The sequence below is a fragment of the Myodes glareolus genome, chromosome X (assembly GCF_982192425.1).
Source record: "Myodes glareolus chromosome X, mMyoGla1.1, whole genome shotgun sequence".
NCBI classification, from domain to species: domain Eukaryota; kingdom Metazoa; phylum Chordata; class Mammalia; order Rodentia; family Cricetidae; genus Myodes; species Myodes glareolus.
Genome location: NC_142053.1, coordinates 82,897,940 through 82,918,879, shown reverse-complemented (window position 1 = coordinate 82,918,879; position 20,940 = coordinate 82,897,940). Strand labels below are relative to the sequence as shown.

The 20,940-nt window shown below is 48.5% G+C and overlaps 3 protein-coding genes across 3 annotated transcripts; 1 reads left to right on the top strand and 2 right to left on the bottom strand.

The window, feature by feature from the left end:
* The first annotated feature begins 690 nt into the window (after positions 1 to 690).
* Foxo4 (forkhead box O4) lies at positions 691 to 7,900 on the top strand. The gene is made up of 3 exons (XM_048417765.3): positions 691 to 1,566; positions 5,137 to 6,193; positions 6,482 to 7,900. Exons 1-3 carry the CDS (start codon positions 1,114 to 1,116, stop codon positions 6,487 to 6,489), a joined length of 1,518 nt encoding a protein of 505 aa, XP_048273722.1. The 5' UTR covers positions 691 to 1,113; the 3' UTR covers positions 6,490 to 7,900.
* Positions 7,901 to 8,394: 494 nt separating this feature from the next.
* Positions 8,395 to 11,553, bottom strand: CXHXorf65 (chromosome X CXorf65 homolog). Its single transcript, XM_048417769.2, has 6 exons — positions 11,108 to 11,553; positions 10,901 to 10,987; positions 10,565 to 10,699; positions 9,300 to 9,368; positions 8,667 to 8,833; positions 8,395 to 8,516 (listed from the first exon to the last, which is right to left on the bottom strand). Exons 1-6 carry the CDS (start codon positions 11,130 to 11,132, stop codon positions 8,424 to 8,426), a joined length of 576 nt encoding a protein of 191 aa, XP_048273726.1. The 5' UTR covers positions 11,133 to 11,553; the 3' UTR covers positions 8,395 to 8,423.
* Positions 11,554 to 11,660: 107 nt separating this feature from the next.
* Il2rg (interleukin 2 receptor subunit gamma) lies at positions 11,661 to 15,546 on the bottom strand. Its single transcript, XM_048417766.3, has 8 exons — positions 15,380 to 15,546; positions 15,027 to 15,165; positions 14,627 to 14,808; positions 14,281 to 14,420; positions 13,482 to 13,644; positions 12,913 to 13,009; positions 12,655 to 12,724; positions 11,661 to 12,320 (listed from the first exon to the last, which is right to left on the bottom strand). The coding sequence occupies exons 1-8, from the start codon at positions 15,492 to 15,494 to the stop codon at positions 12,135 to 12,137; spliced, it is 1,092 nt and encodes a 363-aa protein (XP_048273723.1). The 5' UTR covers positions 15,495 to 15,546; the 3' UTR covers positions 11,661 to 12,134.
* Between the last annotated feature and the right edge of the window lie 5,394 nt (positions 15,547 to 20,940).

Genomic DNA, 20,940 nt, shown 5'->3' with positions numbered 1-20,940 from the left:
CCATCAGTTAACACCATTTGTTATGCTATACAAGTTCCCCACTCACCTCCCCAGCGTGAATGTATCTTATTTTCTAATCAGTTCCCTACTTGTTGATACTCTTTTGGCTTTTTATAGAGACAATACTTTTCATTTTGCTTTCTGAAGACGGGAAAGTCTAGCGCCTCTCTAAACAGTCACTTGGGCGACCCTGAAACTCGAAGGAGAGGGTGGTAAGGGAAGGAATGAGGAAAATGATTTTTAAGAAAAGAAAGAGAGTCCGGGACGACCTCTAATCATTAAAGTTCCACCTCCCCATATCCTGCCACGCGCCGCGGTCCTGCTACAGTTATCGGACTCCTGGTCGCAAAGTAAGACGGGAGATGTAGTCCTCGAGACCGACCTGGGTGGCACGACTGAGGAACTCGGTTTCCCAAGTGGCCCTCGAGGCGCGTGCGCAGATGGCTGCCCCGGCGAGTGGTAAACAGAGACGTCAGGCGGGGGCTGCTGCTTGGAGCAAAACAAAAGGGAAACCCGGGGGGCGGGGGGTGGGGGGGTCCGATAGGGGATTCTGTACGGGAAAAAGGGAGGCTGGGGCCGCGGGAACCTTGACCCTATCAAGAGTGACCTGGAGGCAAGAGGAGGGGGGAGGGCGCGCCAGGGGAGGGACAAGTGACGCTAGGGAGCGGGGGGGCGTGGGGGAGGGCAGCGATCCGGGTGGAGGAAATTTGGGAGGAGTGTCCGGGGGGCAGCAACTTGAAAGGGGGAGGGAACTGCGCTGAGACGTTCGGTGATGGAAGCGCAATGTATGAGGGGATACGGAGCCTCAGGTTTAAAAGAGCAGGAAGCGGAGTGAGAGGGTGCAGAAAGTGCCTTCGCTAGGCGGAGGTTACAGGTGGTGCCTCTGAGTAGCGCTCTGAGGCTGCAGCCTGTAGTCGGGAAGGAGTTCGGAGAACTGAGCAGAACGGACAGTTTGGGGGTTAGAATCCTGAGACAAGGGAGAAGTTCTTGACTTTCTTAGAACTGGCAGGAATGTGCCTCCTGGCCCTCGTTGCTTCCCCCCTGAGGGGAGGCATGGTGAGGGACTGTGGCAGGCTCCACTGAACGCTGAGCTGCAGAGGTTCAACTCCACGTATGGATCCTGAGAATAAGAAGTCAGCCACAGAGGCTGCCGCGATCATAGACCTCGATCCCGACTTCGAGCCCCAGAGCCGTCCGCGGTCCTGCACCTGGCCCCTTCCTAGACCGGAGCTCGCTACGGAGCCCCCCGAACCGTCCGAGGTGGAGCCGGGTTTGGGGCAGAAGGTACATTCGGAGGGACACTCCGAACCGATCCTGTTGCCCTCACGGCTCCCAGAGCCGGCAGGGGGCCCCCAGCCGGGAATCCTGGGGGCTGTAACAGGTCCTCGGAAGGGAGGCTCCCGCCGGAATGCCTGGGGAAATCAGTCATATGCAGAACTCATCAGCCAGGCCATTGAAAGCGCCCCGGAGAAGCGGCTGACACTTGCCCAGATCTACGAATGGATGGTCCGCACGGTGCCCTACTTCAAGGACAAGGGTGACAGCAACAGCTCGGCAGGATGGAAAGTAAGTATGACCCTTACCTTCACGCCATCCACCCTTGGACCCCTCTGGGTACTCTCACTCCGGGGCCTCAGTTACCGCCTCTCCACTCCGTTGGGAAGCCCAAAGATCCACCTTCAATCTTCAGTTAGACAAACATTTACTTAGTACATAGTATATGCCACACTCCGAGCTTGAAGCGGGAGGATCAGCGATGAATAAGACACTGTCCCTGCTCTGAGGAAAATCGAATTCTCTACTCGCTCCTCAGCACTTTGGCTTGAGCTGCTCCAAACATTTATTCCCACAGAGAAGTCTTTATCCTATGTACAGCAGGAACTGTGTGGATTCTCCACCCGCACCTAGCCTTCCCCCCTCCCTCACCTCCCACCCAACACCTTTTGGCCCATTCCTGCGGGATTACTCGGATTCCCTGCTCGCCTTCCAATACCTCAGTGAACAGGAACTGTTAGAGGATTGCTCTGCCCAAGAGGGAGTGGGCGGTGAAGGGGGAAAAGAAGTGGTTGGTATCCACGAGGAAAGGTAGCTGATATTGTGCACTAAGGAAAGAGACGGTGAACTGCTATCTGCCTCAGTTTACCTTCCACTGTCGAAAATTCTTCCTCGTAAGGAACTATCCAAACTCTCGGAGAAAGTCTTTGTTGTTGAGGAATGCTACTCATGAGAAAGGAGGTATCGCATAACTCTGATTTTAGATCCTAGGTTGGAAGTTCTCGTGGTCTTTCTTGAAGAAACTGGGAAGATCGCAGATGATAACTGAAATTTGCCAGAGAAATGAGGCTCTAACCACAAAATGAGGGAATCGGAATCGGAGCGTTCAACCCCATAGCAGTACCTTGTACCTCTGTAGGTGGTTAGGATTAGCGTAAGTACGCAGGGGATAGAATGAACGGAGGATCTCTCCGTAGATGTTAGAGCGAGGGAACAGATCTGTAGTATGCGTAGGGGCCAGACAGAACAGAAGATGGGACAGCTGACTGAGACCCTTGGCACTATTTCTGGGTAGACTGCCATGCCACAATCTCAGGCTCACAAAGAGCTCCCCTCCTTGGACCCAGCCTGCGCAGCTGTTTTTCTTTTCTCTTAAGTTGACTTTCCAGGGTAGAATGACCAGGAGTTGCTTGCTATACTGCAGGAGTAGTATATGATTTATGCTTAACACAGCCTTTAGAGTTTATGAGATCTTTTTTTTTCTTTTGGTTCTGGGAACTGAACCCAGGGCAGTGCGGTTGCCACTAAGCTGAATCTATAACCCGTGAAACAACCCGTGAAATAATTTTAGACTTTTTTCATTTTGTTAGTCTCGGTGGCAGCTCTGAGAATCTACATTTTGCATATGAGGAAATTAAAGCACTGGAAGTTAGGTGCTACTTTCATTGCCAGACCTAATCAGAAGGGGTCTAGAGCTTCCAAAAGCCCCCCAGCAGGAAGCTTCACACTTCCCTGGTGTTGTGCCAAGGTCACTCCCACCCCACCAGGGGGCGGCACTCACTTGAACAAGAACGCTTAAGTTGGTGGCTTAGTGAGCAGTTTATCAGCCCCCCCGACCCCCCCCCCCCCCGCAATACACACACCTCAAACAGTTCCACGGGCCTGGGAACTGACCTCTCCTACATGCTTGTTCCAAGGTCTGACAGAGAGGTGATGTGGATGGAAAGGTAGCTCAGTAGTTAATCCCTTGCACAGCGTGTGTGAGTCTCTGGGCTTGACCCCCAGCACCACCATACGTGCACGCGCATGCACATGCACACACATACACACGCACATACACTTCAGTAGAATCAGAATTAGAGAAAAAGAAGGGAGAAAAATCACAGAGCTAGAAGACACAATGGTGCTCAGTTATTAGGAGTCGCTGTGGATGGATGGGCTCAGGGAGGCAAGAAGTCTTTACCCTAAAGGGTCCTGGCACAAGAAGCTGGTCAAGCCACGCTCTTCAGGACAAGGGTTACCATTCAGAGAGAAATGGTTTCTCTCTGTCTAGAGCCTCAGTTTCTTTCATTTATTTATTTATTTATTGGTCATTCGAGACAGGGTTTTTCTGTAGCTTTGGAGTCTGTCCTGGAACTAGCTCTTGTAGACCAGGCTGACCCCGAACTCACAGAGATCTGCCTCCCTCTACCGCTGGGATTCTTCATGGTTCTTATCATGCCTCAGCTTCCTCCTGAATTTATTTCTAAAGTAAAGGGATCCATGTGGGAGGTCAAATGACCTTTAAGGTGGAGGGATTATGCTCAAATTCTTAGACGACTTCCAGGGGGGAAAACACTGGGAAGGAGCTAGGGAAGTGGTGGGAGGTAGGGCAGACAGCATATACCAACCAGTAAAAACAAAGCAGCACCCAAGGCTCAAGAAGTATCAATCTTCATCTTGTACCATGGACTACTAGGGGGAAAGGTATATTTATCTAAATGTCACCAGCGAAGAAGAGTGAAGAATAGGTTCCAATACCCAAGACACCCGAGAACTGTCAGAACCTCAAGGAAACTCTCACTGTAGACGTTTAGGGGCTACCTACTAGTTAGACAAGTATTGATTATGTACTGTGTACTTGATACGCTATGGCCTTGGCACTCTGAGGGGGCACTATTGGGAACAGTGGGACTGGGGGGCATTGTCTGTGCCTTTGGTACTTACAGTTGAGAAGACCAATTACATGAACCCCTAAACCATGTCATATAGATTGGGGAAAACTGGAAAACAGATGAAAAAAATACTAGACAAGAAATTTGGGTGTGGAGGATAAGCAAACACTTTCTTATTAAAAAGCATAGGATTTAAGCTTGGCCTCCAGTAGAGTTTTGAGAGGGAAATGTCTCCCTAGGAAAGAGAGACAGAGAAATTACACCTCATGACAGTATTGAGTGTGTCCCAATTGGCAGAAATAAGACTGGGATCTTTTTTTTTTTCCTTCTGGTGTTTTGAGACAGGGCCTCTCTATATAACTCTGGTTGTCCTGGAACTTGGATCTGTAGACCAGGCTGGCTTTGAACTCGCAGAGATCCCCTCTCTGCCTCTCGAGTTCTAGAATTAAAGGCCTGGCTTGGGATCCAGTCTTAGAGAGTTATCTGGCTGACCTAAAAGGTTTAGAGAAGAAAGGAGTACCAGCTGTATTGAACTTCTAGCCCTCTAGCTTATTCAGAGAACCAGCCAAGGACAGGTCAGTCCCAGGCTGGTATGGTCACCATCCTGTATCCTCCACCAACCTGTATCCTCCACCCAAGCCTGCACATCAGGAAAAGGATGATAGTATGGAATGCTTTTTCCCATCTGAGTCTGTTTTTTCTGATGTCAAGTACCCCCTCCCCCATGCCCACCATCCCAACCCTACACACAGAGATTTGAGAGGAGCTATTCTAGGGTAGATAGCTGCTCTCCCTGGAGAGTAGGTTGTTACTTTGTCTCCCTGTGAGAAGTCTGGGGGAGACACGGAGCTTGGGAACTGTGTATAGTTTCTTCTTCCCTGCTGCACTCCCCTGATTGGACTTTTGAGTCTTCTGCTGCTGTGTCCCAGGCTCCCCTTAGATTAAACACATATCTCATGCCCCTTTTCTACATCTCTGTCCCATCCAGAACTCCATCCGTCACAACCTGTCCTTGCACAGCAAGTTCATCAAGGTTCACAACGAGGCCACTGGCAAGAGCTCCTGGTGGATGCTGAACCCCGAAGGTGGCAAGGGTGGCAAGGCGCCCCGCCGCAGGGCTGCCTCCATGGATAGCAGCAGCAAGCTGCTCCGGGGTCGCAGCAAAGGCCCCAAGAAGAAGCCATCGGTCCTGCCAGCTCCACCTGAAGGTGCCACTCCAAGGAGCCCTCTAGGCCACTTTGCCAAGTGGTCAAGCAGCCCTTGTTCTCGAAACCGCGAAGAAGCTGATGTGTGGACCACTTTCCGTCCACGAAGCAGTTCAAATGCTAGCACTGTCAGCACCCGGCTATCCCCAATGGGGCCAGAGTCTGAGGTGCTAGCAGGAGAGGAAATGCCAGCCTCAGCCAGCAGCTACTCGGGGGGTGTTCCTCCCCCCCTCAGTGAAGATCTAGAGCTGCTGGACGGGCTCAATCTTGCGTCTCCCCATTCCCTGCTGTCTAGGAGCAATCTGTCTGGCTTCTCTTTGCAACATCCTGGGCTTGCTGGCCCCTTACATAGCTATGGTGCCTCCCTCTTTGGCCCAATGGATGGGTCTTTGTCAGCAGGAGAAGGGTGCTTTTCAAGCTCCCAGTCTCTAGAGGCCTTGCTCACCTCTGATACACCACCACCTCCTGCTGATGTTCTCATGACCCAGGTAGATCCTATTCTGTCTCAGGCTCCTACACTTCTGTTACTGGGAGGAATGCCTTCCTCTAGCAAGCTGGCTACTGGAGTTAGCCTATGTCCTAAGCCGCTAGAGGGTCCAGGTCCCAGCAACCTGGTTCCCACCCTTTCTGTGATGGCACCACCTCCAGTCATGGCAGGTGCTCCCATCCCGAAGGCCCTGGGGACCCCTGTGCTCTCATCTCCTACTGAAGCTACCAGCCATGACAGAATGCCTCAGGATCTAGATCTTGATATGTATATGGAGAACCTGGAGTGCGACATGGATAACATCATTAGTGACCTCATGGATGGCGAGGGACTGGACTTCAACTTTGAGTCAGGTATAGCAGCCCCTGATCACGACAGCATCTCTGTTCTTGAATGCTCAGCTAATTCTATGATCTGAGCCAGAGGGAGCATTAGAGCTGGTAACAGGAGTTCCTGGGGAGTTGGAGGGAGCATGTCATGTTAGCATAGCATCACTTCTAAGTGGGACTTCCTGGCTCCTCATCACAGAAGGGGGAGCTGTGTGGAGGGAGGGGAGGAAGTGTCTCTGCTTGGTATAAGTCTGGATGGTGCCCCCAAATGAATCTTTTATCTTGTTCTCCATTTCTTTTTTTTCCCAACAGATCCCTGAGTCACAACCAGAAGCTTTGTCCCCTGCTTCAGAGGTGGAGCCCGGCCTGTCCTTATCCACTTTTTCCTCTTGAGCCCTCACCTAGAATTTGGAACCCTGCTTTAGAGCTAGGGTTAGGTGGTCACACACATGAGTGTTGAGGAAATCATAAAGATAAAGCTATGGCATGTAGGGATTGTGGAGGAGGGCGATGGGAGGAGGAAGGGAAGAGGGCTTATTCTCACTGTGCCAATTAGGGGGCAATTATGGCCCTTTCTCAGGAGCCATCATTGATTTTCCCGTTCCCACCTCCTAGGCCTTGTAGCAGGGGCCAGCAATGCTTTTAGAAATGTGAAGTCACCAGTGGCCTTATTACCCCTGCCTTTGGGAGCAGGATTATTAATTTTTTTTATTTTTATTATTTTTTTGTAGAGAGTCTTACTAGAGCTGGGCCAGGCTAGGTTGGGCCTGGATTTTTATGCCGTGGGGTGGGGGGTGGGGGTGGGGCTAGGGGACCTAGAAGGGCCAAGTTTTGAGCGCTGGAGTGGCTCACCAGGCCAAATCACTTTTGGAAGGATACAGATAACAGACAGGCTTTTTATAAACTTTTAAAGAAATATAAACACAAATATAGAGATTTTTAACAGTGGTGAGGTGCTAGTAATGGGGAGAATGCTTTTTTTTTCTTTCTGAAGGCTTTGGCATAGTGACATGATACAAACACTACAAATTCTAGGAGGGAGACACAGGAAGCTGGGGAGAGGTGGGTAGCAAAGGGGACTGGAGGGGAACCCTCCCTTTTGGACCAGGTCTAGAAAAAATTACATGCATATTTAGGTTAGAGTTTAAGGAAAGAACCCTAAGGCAGGCCCCTGCATTCTCTCTACTTGTGCCTAGAAGAAGGTGCTGTTGCGGGGCACACTCTTGTTTGACTACCAGAGAGCATCTAAGGCCTGAAATTGGCTTAGGGCCTGGGAGGGGCGTGAAAGAAGGAAGGATTTAGGGTAGTAAAGTTAGGTACAGAGACCTCCCTGTTCAAGGCTTGGGACAGCTGTCCCTGCCCTTCTTCCCAGTCATGGACTGCCAGGGTTATGTGGAAGACTGCGTGGTGGCAGGCTGGGCTGTGGAGAGGAACAGGGAAGGGGGAGCTTGGGGAGTTTGGCTGAGGGTCTGGGAAATGAGCAGGGATGGGGGGAATGTGGATCAGGTTTACTAGCACCTGCCAGAGAGGCCATCTGGGGCTCCTCCACCCCAGCCCCCAAGCAGCCCCTCCCCCCAGCGCCCTTTGCATTGTCCCCTCCCCCAACCCTGCTGTGGGTTCCCATCATTTCCTGTGTCAGCGCCTGGCCTACCCAGATTGTATCATGTGCTAGGTTGGAGTGGGGAAGTGTGTCAAATCAATAAATGAGTTCAATAAATGTCTATAATCAGATCTGGTTTCTGGTTTCTGCAGCCTTGCTGCCCCCCTCCAATATAGGGAAGGGAGGGAGGAGGAAAGGCGAAGGGCAGTTAGTTGAAGGGCGGGTGGGAGGGACTGCCCACAGGCTGGGAGGTGGGGGAATTTCAGCCTGGGAGGTAATAGAGTGTGGTGGGGGAGGGACACCTAACCCCAGCAGGAGTGGGCGGCTGCAAGATAGGCCTCCCCCGAGGGGAGGTAGTCTGGTTTGAGAAGACCCCACCCCCTTCTCTGGCCCTCAAAGGCTCATTGTACTAAAAGTCTAGTAACCAGACTTCACAGTCTTTCCTCACCCACCCCCCCCCCCCAAGTGTTCACTCCAGCCCTCTGTTGTTGCTCCGGTCCACCCTCAACCTCCCTGGTGCCTGCAGCCTACTGAAGCCTTTGTGAAGATATGGGGAGAAGGAGTCTTTCTAGAAAAAGAAGGCCTCACGTTAAATTCCAGTAATTTCATGCTCTCCCCTGGTAGCTGCTGCTCTCAGTTGGTCATTTTATTGAGCTAACGATGTCTCTTGAGAAAGTCTGCTCTAGTCTTATAGAATGGTCTGCGGGTGGAAGGCGGCCCATCTTCATCTGATCGTCCAGATTTAGACTAGAAAAGAGAAATAAAGCTATTAATGTCAAGGCTCTGCAGGAAAGGTTTCTACTGTCTAGGGCCAAAGGAAGGAGAAGTTGAAGTCAGGTGATGAACATAGACATGAGATTTAGACAGGAAATTCTTAGGGGTCAGCAGTGCACAAACCTTCTGTTGACTGCTTTGACTAGCGCTCTGCTGGGTTCCACCACCCTTGGGGGATCTTGCTTGAAGATTTACAGAGGATTCCATGGCTGCCAGTCTCTTAGCCTCTAGAGTTCTAAGCATCTTTATTCGGCTCCTCTCCAGGAAGTCACATTGTGTGCGCAGGGACTCTAGAAAACAAGAAAAAGCAGCATCACCTCTGAGGAAGAGATACGGAACCCACCATGACCCTCCATCATTCCGTTGATTAGTCAGGGTAACTGGACCTACAGAGGAAGTGAGGAGAGGGTGGGATTTGGCTGGCTCCCACAGGTGGTTGGGAAATGGGAAAGACGACAAGGACGTGGGGGAAGGAGTGACAGGTATAGTTAGTTTAAACTAGACAACCCCTTAAAGAGTTGACCTAGACCCTTGTCCCCCTTTTCCTAAGCTCCTATGATCCCACCTACCCCAGTGTGCTAGCCCCACCCCTACATTCATACCTTCCCTTCCCTGATAGACTTCTCCACATCCAGCCTAGGCTGCTTTTAACACAAAATCCTCTTGAGTACCAGGGTTACAAGTGTCGGTATTATGCCCAGCACACAACTACATACACAACTTCCTATGCCCTTCCTCCCCCATCACATGCCTTACCAACTAGTTCGGGTTCTGGATTCTTCAAGAGGGGCACAACAGCTTTGTAGGCATTCTCGATCCTGGTGCCTGTAAACATAGCATTGTGCTATTCCCAGCCCCAGGTGCATACCAAGTTTTTACCCTTTTTTTGTTTTTTTGAGACAGGGCTTTTTTGTAGCTTTGGAGCCTATCCTGGAACTTGCTCTGTAGAACAGAGTGGCCTCAAACAGATATTCGCCTTTCTATGCCTCCCTAGTGCTGGGATTAAAGGCATGCACCACCACTGCCCAGCGAGCCTCTGACTTTTTGAAGCCCATGATTTCAGGATTCTTCACTAAATATTTACTTGAGCTGGTGCACTTTTCCCTCCCCTTTGGCATAGACCTACAAGAACCCTAGGATGAAGTAGGGTGACATGGTATATATATGAACCTAACCTACTGCCATCAAAGCAGTGTCCTTTCTTTGAGCTGATTAGACATGGTCAATTTGGATCTGGTTAAGGATACCCTATTCTATTTACTAATTTGTTGGGGGGAGTCTTGAGATAGGATTTCATATAGCCCAAGTCCACTTTGAACACCCAATGTTCCTGGCTCCAACCTGTGGGTGTTTTCTGAGGCAGTGTCTTGCTATATGACCCAAGTTGGCCTCCAACTCTCAATCCTCCTTACCTCAGTTTCTAAAGAATGTATTTATGTTAGGTGGTGGTACACACCTTTGATCCTAGCACTTGGGTGGCAGGGGCAGGCAGGGAACTAGGGAACTCTGCGAGTTCCAGGACAGCCAGAACTGTTACAGAGAGAAACCGTGTTTCAGAAAAAGAAAAAAAAAAAAAAAGAATGTATTTATTTTGAGGCAGGGTCTTATGAAACCCAGGCTATCCTCAAAGTTGCTGTATGGTTAAAGATGACCTCAAACTTGTGATTCTCCTGCCTCCACCTCCCCAGTGCTAGGATTATAGGCATGTTCTACCACATGGAGCATGTGCTGGGGATGGAACCCAGAACTTCATGCATGATAGGTGAGCACTCTGTCAACTCAACTGAGCTACATCCCAGCCCTGCTTTATGTTTGTTGCTGTTGGTGTGTGTGTGTGTGTGTGTGTGTGTGTGTGTGTGTGTGTGGTGTTTGGAATGAGATCGTGCTATGAAGCCCAGGCTGACCTGAATTGAATTTACAATCCTTCTACCTTAGTTCCCTGAGTGCCGGGATTACAAGAGAAAGCTGCCTTATTTTAATCTCTTTTGAGGGACTCTATGGAGAATACCCCAAGCCTCTACCTGGTGCTCCGCGCTCTACTTTACAAACGTAGTAGGTGTTTCGTGCTGTAAGGAATTTGCTGGCGTAGTCCCCAGGTGTCTTTGTTAAGAAAAGTAACTTCATGGTCCCAGTTTCATCACACAAATCGATGGTGTCTAAAGGAAGGCCACAGGGTAATTGAGACAAGTAAGGAGAGGAAGGCAAGTAAAAAGGGTTAGTGACCCTCTACAGAACGGGTTTGAGCTGAGGAGGGCTCAGGGATGTGAGGATAGCCCTTGTTGCTGGAAGGAAAGTTGAGGCCAGAGTCAGCTTATCGCTTCTGACCTTCAGCCACTGCTCCTCCCCAAACCACTTACCTGTTTTACGCAACCCCATTTTCTTTCGAGTGTAATGTAGCAACAGGAGAACAGAGCAATTGGTGTTGACCAGAAACTCCTGGTTATCTGAGAAGAGATGGGACGGAGGTACGCAGGCCCTTCTCTGGTTCCATCCCCTCTGTGATCTCTGCTGTCCTCAACCCTCCCCAGGTCCATGCCCAGACTTGCTCTGTGCTTGCCCCTCACCTCCATATTTGATGAAGATAAACATGCTATCAAGATCATCTCACTCTTCAAAGATCCCCTGGTGAATCATGCAGAGGGCAGGTGTTCTAGTGGCCCCGGGCACCTGAGAGTGCCCATAGGGTTGGATGACCAAAGGGGCAGGTGTTTATCATAAGGTGAAGAAAGGCCCAGACCGGGCAGACAAGAGAGTGCTGCTTTAGGCAGCTAGGGATGGTCAGCATCTGGAGGGGTGTGGCCTGAGGCTGCAGCTGAAGGATTGTGAGGTCAGAAGGGGCACACAGAGTAAAAGGTGAAGTGTGACCAGGAGCGAAGACACTGGCTGGGATCTGTAAAAGAACTCCGAGGAACTGGAATAACACGGCAAATACAACTCTAAGCTGGCCCCCAGAATAAGCCCAGAAATTTAGCAGAGAAAAGTAAGTTAGAAGAACAGTCCTCCCTTTAGTAACTTGGTAGCACTCTTGCTTCTGTAGTACCATTGTCTTTTTTCCCTACCCTTACACCATTCCTCCCAACTCCATGTTTCCCCTGCTTCCCAACCCCACAACAGACATTTTTGATGATCTTTGGTAGAAACTTTATTTCTTGTTGGTTCCCGAACAATTGAATGGTAGGTGGGAAAGGGGAGAAAGGATCCTGTAACAGAGAAGGGCCATGCTGGGCATGGCCGTACATGCAGATAACCGGAACACTCTGGAGGCTGAGGTGGGAGGGTTGCCTGAGCTATAGGTCAACCTAGCCTACAGAGTGAGTCCCCAGACACCCAGGGCTACAGGGTAAGACTGTCTCCAAAGACAGGGGAAGGTGCCAGAAGGGGGTGGAGTGGGGCTTGCGCAGGGAAAAGGAGCAAGGGGTATTTCTCAAGTAGGGCATATTGAATGGAGGAGCATCTACATGGGGCATGAAATTGAAATCTAGCCACAGCGGGGAAGCAATGGGCATTGGACTCAGATTGGCAAGATGAGCAGGGGGAGGTTAGTATCACTTAGGGCAATAGGACCCTGAGGTTCCATCAAGGGATTGAGTCTTAGGCTTCAGGCTTCAGAGAATAACATGGGGGAAGCCAGTAGGGGCTATGCAGACTGCAAGGAGACCCTCCAGGCCCCTCTCCTAGGGCCCCTCCTTTGGGAGGAATCTCACTGACGAGGCAGAACCGTTCACTGTAGTCTGGCTGCAGACTCTCAGTCAGTCCTTTAGACACACCACTCCAGGCCTAAAGACAGATATCTCCAGGTCAGAGGTCAATTAGAGGCAGGAAGCAAAAGACCCATGCTTGGGGCCAAAGGAGCCCTCACAACTCTGCAACCATTGTGATTACAGAAAGGATACCCAGGCTCCAGGGCCCCTAATACCACAGTTGCCATCTGCATCACAAATCTCTTTTGCTCTGTCTCTCTGCCTAGCCCACCCTTCACTTGGTCAGCCACATCCTGATGATGCAGGCCCCCTCCTCCCTCCACTCTGCCCCCCTCACAGTCTGTCTCGCTAGCTGCTAGCTGGCACTTGGCAGCTGATAGTCTGCAGTATGCGTATGGCGTTGTTCTCACCGAAAAGTTCCCGTTGTATTCAGTAACCAGATCCTCTAGATTCTTGATGGTGGGAATTCGAGGCATTGCCCTGAGCAGAAAGGGGGGAGCAGAAGCATTAAATTAAAGCTCCTTTATGACCCTGCATTCAACTGGTCAGCGTGGAACCTATAGCTTCCTCTCCACGCCCTCATCATAGCTCTTGATGCCCTCCCCCTGCCGGTCCTGAAATAACCCTGCCACCCCCCACCTCATTTTCAGGGCTTCCTGAACTCTCACCGTTCCAGCCAACAATACACAAAGATCAGGGTAATAATCAATCCCATGGAGCCAACGGGGATGAGCACAGCTTCCAGTGCAAACACGGAAGGATTCTCTGTAGAAAAAAAGGAAAGGAAAATGAGCCTTGCATTTGTGGCACTCATAAGACATGGATGCCAGGCACCATGCCAAACACACTCCTTATGCTTACTTTCTACACAGCTCCTGAAAGGGAGGAATAGTGTTTATCTACATTTTACAGATGAATAAACCAAATTAAAGAGGTCAGCCCTGATCCAAGAGCATCTCCACTATGCAGATTCTATGTAATGCTGTCCAGACCCCCTACACATTCCATATTCCCCTTGAGCACCCTTTGGCCTCCTTGGGGATCCACTTGCCTATTCTGACTGCACCCCTTCTCATCCCTACATAGAAAAATGCTGCTTCATAATGATTGGGTTTGAACAGTGGGTGGAGGTAGAGGCTTAGGAATAGAGAGATAAAGCAAACAATAGTGGTAGTGTGTTACAAAGGTTGGGATACTGGGTTTATGATTTAGGGGTCATGTGTTTGGGTCACTTTACCCTTTGCCGTTTGGCTTCCCCAGTGAATAGGTTGGCTCCATTTACTCCAGTGTTGAGCACTTCCACAGAGTGGGTTAAAGCGGCTCCGAACCCGGAATGTGTACAGTTTCTGCCCATCCACACTAGGCAGGGAGAACCTAGGGTTCTGATCCACTATTTGTTCCTGGGGAGAAGGATGAGGGAAAGATGGTTGTCTACAAAGGAAGAGAGAATGGAAACATTCTTGCCTATACCTTAATGTCATCTTCTGATTCTTCCAATTTATCTTCTGGTTCTTCCAACTTCTGGTTCTTTCCAGTTCCAGGAAAACAAAACAAGAAACTGGTTCTGGTTCCTCCCAGGCCTACTTCACTTCTTTCCTGACTACTCACAATGCGCTGGTCCCTTTTCTAACTTGGCTCAGAAGTGGATCTCCCCTCCAGATCCATCACTGGCTCCTTCACGTCTGCATCAGGAAGAGGATGGGTGGGAGAGCCAGAGCAATGATAGAAGAAGAAATGAAGCTGGGCGGTGGTGGCACACGCCTTTGATCCCAGCACTCAGGAGGCAGAGGCAGGTGGATCTCAGTGAGTTCGAGGCCAGCCTGGTCTATAAAGCAAGTTCCAGGACAGCCAGGACTATTACACAGAGAAACTCTGTCTCGAAAAACCAAAGGCAAAAAGAGAAAGAAAGTATGGCTAGAGGAGCTGGGAGGCAGAGAAGTGGAGCTTGGCATTAGATGCTTCTATCTGGCTAGTTGAGTCCTTTCTCCTCTCTTGCTTGGCCTTAGCTACCGCATCCACACCCGCAAGTCTCTCACCGTCCAGCTTCGATCTCTGTCACTCCGGTACTGCACCAAGTGTTGCAAACAGTGTTCCGTGTATGTGCTTTGCCAGCTCAGCTCTAGCTGGGATTCACTCAGGTTGTAAAGTGTTAGATTCTCTGGAGCCCATGGGATCACTGGAGATATGTGTGCGTGTGGTCATTGCCCTGGCCTAGACAAGTCAGGATCTTGGAGGTAATTCTCCTTATCCCTCCCCCTCCCCCATCCCAAACCCCTGTCTTCTCCCTTCTGCCCATGGCCAACAATGAGGAAGGAAAAAAAAATCCTTAAAGTTCAGTGCCCTCAAACTCCCTGGCCTCTTGGTTACTTCTTTCCTGATTACCAAGATTCTGCAGGTTTAGCTTCTGTTCAGCCTGCCTCTGGGGTCTCCGGGGGTCCTGAAGCTGGACCACAAATGTCTGGTAGAGCTGGATCTCCTCTTTTTGTATCTGACAGCCGGAAGTAATCTCTTCTGAGAACAGATAGTGGTGACACTCCCGGAATTTATTATCAGATCTCTGGTACCTAGAGAACGGTTACAAGAAAGAAGGATGATGGGGCAAACGTGGGCGCTGCATATATCCATAGCCTAGCCTCATCTCATGGGAACTGACAACTTAGCCCATGAGAAACCAGTATGGTGCCTGAGAAGCTGGCTACCCTCTTTTTGGATTTCCACACCGTCTCTCTCAGCTAGTCCACCTTCTTTTCTTTCCGGTGCTACCCACCCTCCCTTCTCATACCTATAGTGCAGAGTCAGGTTGGTTGGCTGGGGCTCAGAACTGCTATTCCAAGTGCAATTCATATACTCGACATTGAACACAAAACATTGAACCTCTGGGAGGGGCCGAGTAGGAACACTGATGTGTCCATGGAAGAAACCTAATTTGGGAACAAAATGAAGTAGTGAAGTGGAAGAAAAGAAATCCTGATCAGAAGAAGCAGAGTGAGGCAGAGAGCCCTTCCCCAGGCCCTCCCCACTCTACTCTTTAGAGTCATTATAATGGCCACTATCAGGCTCCAGATTTCTTCCATATAGTCCTTTCCCCATAGCCTTTCTCCTCTCAACACCCCGCTCTGGTCCTAGATTTCCTACCAGCTTTGGTGTCTTCATTTCCACTGGGCATGAGAACCTTGGAGCTGCACCCTTCCCCTAGCAGGAGCAGCTGAAGCAGTAAGAAGGATCTAGATGGCAATAATGGCTTCAACATGGCGCTTGCTCCTCTTTCTCTCGGTGTAGTGGTGTAGTCTGTGTGGGAACTTTGAACTGGTTTCTGAAAACCCCGCCCCACCCATACATTTCCTTTTGTCGTAGCATCCGGTGGAAAGAACCTTAGAAACCACGTCTGTGGTGGTGGTGGGGGTGGTAAATGAGTTCAGTGACAGAGGCTAAGTCCTCTGGGAGATTGGGTTCTGCTGTAAGGTGATGTTAGGTCAAGATTAATACTTCATCAACAACAGTGTCACAGAGTTGAGCTCTTCAGGCCACCTAGGTCAAAAAAGGAACTGTTGAACCTCCACCCCCACTACACTCCATCATTCCCAATCACCTTCCTCACTAAGTTATCTTTTAGAGTAGAGGGTCTGAACACCCCTCATCCTGTGTTATGATCCTTCCTTGACTAAGTCACCCTTAAACCTCTATCAAAGTTCTACAGTCTTGGGAGGACAGACAATCCTGGCTTGATTCATGTGGGCACATATATAGCTGTCTTTCCTCTGACCTAACCTGAACTAGAATAGCCACTCCTGGCTGCTGCCTGAGCTTGGTCCCTCTTGACACTGCTGAGAGCTGGCTTCTCAAATGAAGGGACAACAGTACTAGCTTCAGGCTCCTCCATTCCCTGCACAGCTGCTTCTTTTCCTGTCTTTCTTGTCCTTGTTAGAGGTATCATCACCTGCACGACTTGAAACCTGAGGATCCTCTTCGTATCCCCCTTCTCTCCCACGCTGAGAATCCAATCAGGCCTGGTTCTGTGGTATTTCTCCCAGCAGTTTCCTCTTTTCTGGTACCACAGCCACTGTGCTAAATCAACCTCTCATTACCTCTAAGTCATGATTATCCCTGTCCCCTTTCTAAAGGGCCTCTGCTCGCCAGTCCATTCTTCATTCTGTGGCTAGGTTTACCTTCCCTCAAAGCACAGGGTTGATTAGAGAAGCCATTTACTGAAATTGTTTATCCAGCTAACATTTATTGAGTCTTTATTATGTGCTAGGTACAGTGTTTATGTTCTGAGAACATAAGACAAATAAGATGTCATCATTTTAGAAGCTCATAGATAAGTGGGGGAACATATAAGTAATACAATATACCGTAATGAGTTCTACAGAATAGATGTGGAGATTCTCTGAAACACAGTTGTACAAAGGTTGGAACCAGCCAGTTGCTCTTTTCCTACGCCTGATTTGCTACTCCATTTTCTCTCTGGTAAAATTACACTCATTTTTTCAGATTCTGCTTTAAAAGCATCTCTTCAGTAAAGTGCCCTTGAACTACCCTCTTTCCATCTTGGTCAATTTAGTAACTTCTCTTTTTCTGGGAAAGGTGGAGTGGTGATGGGAAGACAGGGTCTCATGGACGCAGGCTGGCCCCAAACTTGGTATGCAGTGAGGCTGGCCTTGAACTCCTGATCCCTCTGTCTCCCCCTCCTAAAGTGCCTGGAATTACAAGGAAGTGCCAGCATGCTTGGCTTGTGACCCTCACCTTAACCATACCTTCTAAAAACCCCTTTGGTCAAAGAAAACCACCAATTCGGAGTGCATGTGTCTTTTGGGAGGCCACCATTTGGCCTATTACAGAGGGGGGTTATTCACCTTAAGTCTTCAGACACTATCCATAGCCTTTAGGATTAAGGTTCCATTAATCTATACTAGCCACACTGCATACATGTTTGCATACTCTTTGATTTAGCTACTGCCTAACATAGAGAAGGATCCCCTCTTAGAATGGCCAAAATCTAAGAAAACTAATCCCACCAAACCTGAGTTGCCAGGGGAATCAATGGGAAGCAATAAGAACTCTCTCATTCAGTGCTGGTAGGAATGGAAGACTCTAGGTTAATTTCCCCCTTCTTGATTTTGTTTTGTCTTTTTGAGACAAGGTTTCTCTGTGTAGCCCTGGCTGTCCTGGAACTCACTTTGTAGACTAGGGTTGCCTCCAACTCAGAGATCCACCTGCCTCTGCCTCCCAACTAAAGGCATGCATTATCATGCCTGGCTGCATTTTTCTATTCCCCCCACTTTTTAAAGCTCTCTGTACTTTGGGTCGTAATGATGTACCAATGTAGAATATAAATTCAGCAATTGTAACAAAATGTACCACTCTAGGTGAGATGAGGAGAGGCAGAGGGAGTGAATTGGAGCAGTTTCAGGTTCACAGCAATATTAAGCAAACGGAACTAACTCTACCTTGCCATGAACCTGAAATTGCTCCAATTTTTTCAAACAAAGTTTCAAATTCACTGTGTAGCTGAAGATGATCTAGAATCCTGGTCTTTCACCTCCAGTCAAAAGTGTTGGGATTACAGGCATGTACCACTATCCTTAGCTGCCATTTCTGTCTTTGAAGGCCTTCAGAAGTGACTCAAAAGTCACCACATCAGTAGATTTTCCTCTACACAATAAGATTATAGTTTTTTTAAGGGAGCCTTTGTAATTCTCCTCCAGTGACCCCACTGCTAAGGGCTTAGACTTGTGGTCCGTTATCAGTATTTCACTTGCTACTTGTTCTTTTGTTCGTCCATCCATCCATCCACCCACCCACCCACCCACCCACCCACCCACCCACCCACCCACCCATCCATCCATCCATCCATCCATCCATCCATCTATCTATCTATCTATCTATCTATCTATCTATCTATCTATCTATCTATTTATCCATCCATCCAGCGAGCTATCTGTCTCTCTGTCTGTCTGTCTGTCTATTTTGCTGTTTGTTTGTTTGTTTGTTTGAGACAGAGTCTCTCTATGTAGCCTTGGCAGTCCCCAAACTCTCTATGGGCCTCAAACTCAGAGATCAGTCTGTCTCTCTCTCCAGAGTGCTAGAATTATGGTCATTACATCACCATGACCAGATATTTATTTTGTGTGCATGTGTGTATATTTGTGTGGACAAGTAAGTTCCTTCCAGCATATGGGTCCTGGGGATTGAACTCAGGTGGCAAGCACCTTTAGTTGATGAGCCATTTTGCTGGCCCTAATTTTGGTACTTTAATTATGGCACTTTAACGTTTTTTTCTCTAAAAAAAATTACCATAGTAGACAGACTATCAGTTATATAATACTGGGCACACAAATTATCACTCTTTGAAAACCAGCTTCTTCAAGCCAGGTATGTTGGCACACTTTTAATCCCAGCGCAGGAAAGGCAAAGGCAGGAGGATCTCTGGGACTCTATACGTTCTAGATACAGCAAGCTCTAGAACATAGAGCTCTCTACATAGTGAGACTCTCCCCCCCATCTCAAATAAAGAAAACCAGCTTCAGCTGGGCGGTGGTGATGCACGCCTTTAATCCCAGCACTTGGGAGGCAGAGGCAGAGACAGATCTCTGTGAGTTCGAGGCCAGCCTGGTCTACAAGAGCTAGTTCCAGGATAGGCTCCAAAGCCACAGAGAAACCCTATCTCGAAAAACCAAAAAAAAAAAAAAAAAAAAAAAAAAAAAAAGAAAAGGAAAAGAAAAGAAATAAAAAGAAAAGAAAAGAAAAGAAAAGAAAAGAAAAGAAAAGAAAAAGAAAACCATTTCCTCGTCCAGAAAATGAAGACACAAACAGTTCCTAAATAACGGGGAGTGTGGACTAAAGGAGATAATGTCTAAAGCATGTGACATAGTAGGTCTCTCACTACAGCATGTGACATAGTAGGTCTCTCACTACAGCATGTGACATAGTAGGTCTCTCACTACAGCATGTGACATAGTAGGTCTCTCACTACAGCATGTGACATAGTAGGTCTCTCACTACAGCATGTGACATAGTAGGTCTCTCACTACAGCATGTGACATAGTAGGTCTCTCACTACAGCATATGACATAGTAGGTCTCTCACTACAGCATGTGACATAGTAGGTCTCTCACTACAGCATGTGACATAGTAGGTCTCTCACTACAGCATGTGACATAGTAGGTCTCTCACTACAGCATGTGACATAGTAGCTCTCACTACAGCAAAAGTTCTTTTCTTTTTCCTTTCTTTTTTGTTATTTATTTTTCGAGTCGGGGTTTCTCTGTGTAGCCCTGGCTATCCTGGAACTCACTCTGTCAACCAGGCTGTCCTGGAACTCACAGAGATTGCCTGCTTCTGCCTCAGGAGTGCTAGGGTTAATGCCCTTTGCCACCAAACCTGGCAAAGATTCTTTTTTATATTTATTTATTTGTTTGCTTATTGTATGTACGTACATGGAGGTCAGAGGACAGGTTGCAAGAGTCATTTCTCTGCTTCCATGATATAAAAAGTAAGGATTCTATCCTTGCAGTGCAAGGATCTTCTGCCTTCTTTCTGGCTGGTCTTTAACTTGGAGTACATGGATACTTTGTGGCTTCATCGATGCACTTTTTCATGATAAAAAATATCTGATACTTTGTATAAACACTGTTTTGTGAAGAAGATGACCATTTCCTCCTCCTCCTTCTTCCTTTTCCTTTTGATAGGGCCTGGAAGCTGTAGGGAGCAGGTGTCTCTCTGGGCTTTCTGTGAGTTCTAGGCCAGCTTGGGCTATAGAGAGAGTTCCAGGCCACCCATAATTACAGTGGGATAACCCTGTCTCAAAAAGGAGGGGTGTGTGTGTCTCACTATGTAGTTTGGGCTGGAAGTGAACTTGCCAGTCTACTGAGTTGTGGGAATTACAGGTGTGCAACACACTAAGCTACACCCTTTGGTCTTTTTGAGATAGGGTGTCAGTATGCTGCTGTGGCCGGCCTGCTGACATCACCACATCTGTCTCTGTGTTGGCATTTTTGTTTGTTTGTTTGTTTGGTTGGTTTTTTTTTTTTTTTTGGTTGTTGAGACAAGGTCTCTCTTTGTGTAGTCCTGGCTGTCCTGGAGGTAGCTCACTGTTGACCAGGCTGGCCTTGAAGTCAGAGATTCTCCAGTGCTGGGATTAAAGGTGTGTGTCAGCAACCTGCCTTTTTTTTTTCTTTTTGGTTTTTTTTTTTTTTTTTTTTGGTATTTTGAGACAGGGTCACAGTACATAGACTTGGTTGCCCTGGAAGTCACTATAGACCAGGCTGGTCTCAAACTCACAGAGTAAGCCTGACTAAGGGTAAATAAACGACAGAAAACAAGATTAGAAAGTTTTGGTGCAGAGGGGCTGTAACTGCCTGGGGAGATGAAAGCAAGCATTTCAGCTTTATACAGATGTTTTCTCTTTTGAGACAGGATCTTTTGTATCTCAGTCCATAGGTGCTTTCTTAAACAATGGTAGTCTCTAATCTTTATGACTGTCGTTTAAAGGAAGTATTAGCATACCCATTATCCAGATGCAGAAACTAAGAAACTCAGTGATTAGTAAAAGAAGCAGTTATTAACCAAAGCAAACATTCCCAAGCACTTATTTTAGACCATGAACTGAGTGAGGCGACGGGAACTCAGTTCCAGCTAGAGCTCAGGCCAGCGGCAGCCTTCCCCATTTCAGGTCTGTGCCTCCAGCACAGGCCACG

Excerpts from the sequence above, each read along its gene's own strand:
- Foxo4 (XM_048417765.3), top strand. The coding sequence starts at position 1,114 with ATGGATCCTGAGAATAAGAAGTCAGCCACAGAGGCTGCCGCGATCATA. Across the intron at positions 1,567-5,136 it reads ACAGCTCGGCAGGATGGAAA|AACTCCATCCGTCACAACCT; the intron begins GTAAGTATGACC and ends TGTCCCATCCAG.
- CXHXorf65 (XM_048417769.2), bottom strand. The coding sequence starts at position 11,132 with ATGTTTATCTTCATCAAATATGGAG. Across the intron at positions 10,700-10,900 it reads AATGGGGTTGCGTAAAACAG|ACACCATCGATTTGTGTGAT; the intron begins GTAAGTGGTTTG and ends GCCTTCCTTTAG. Across the intron at positions 9,369-10,564 it reads AGTAGAGCGCGGAGCACCAG|GCACCAGGATCGAGAATGCC; the intron begins GTAGAGGCTTGG and ends CTATGTTTACAG.
- Il2rg (XM_048417766.3), bottom strand. The coding sequence starts at position 15,494 with ATGTTGAAGCCATTATTGCCATCTAGATCCTTCTTACTGCTTCAGCTG. Across the intron at positions 14,809-15,026 it reads AACCTGACTCTGCACTATAG|GTACCAGAGATCTGATAATA; the intron begins GTATGAGAAGGG and ends ACCGTTCTCTAG. Across the intron at positions 12,321-12,654 it reads AATACAACGGGAACTTTTCG|GCCTGGAGTGGTGTGTCTAA; the intron begins GTGAGAACAACG and ends ATCTGTCTTTAG.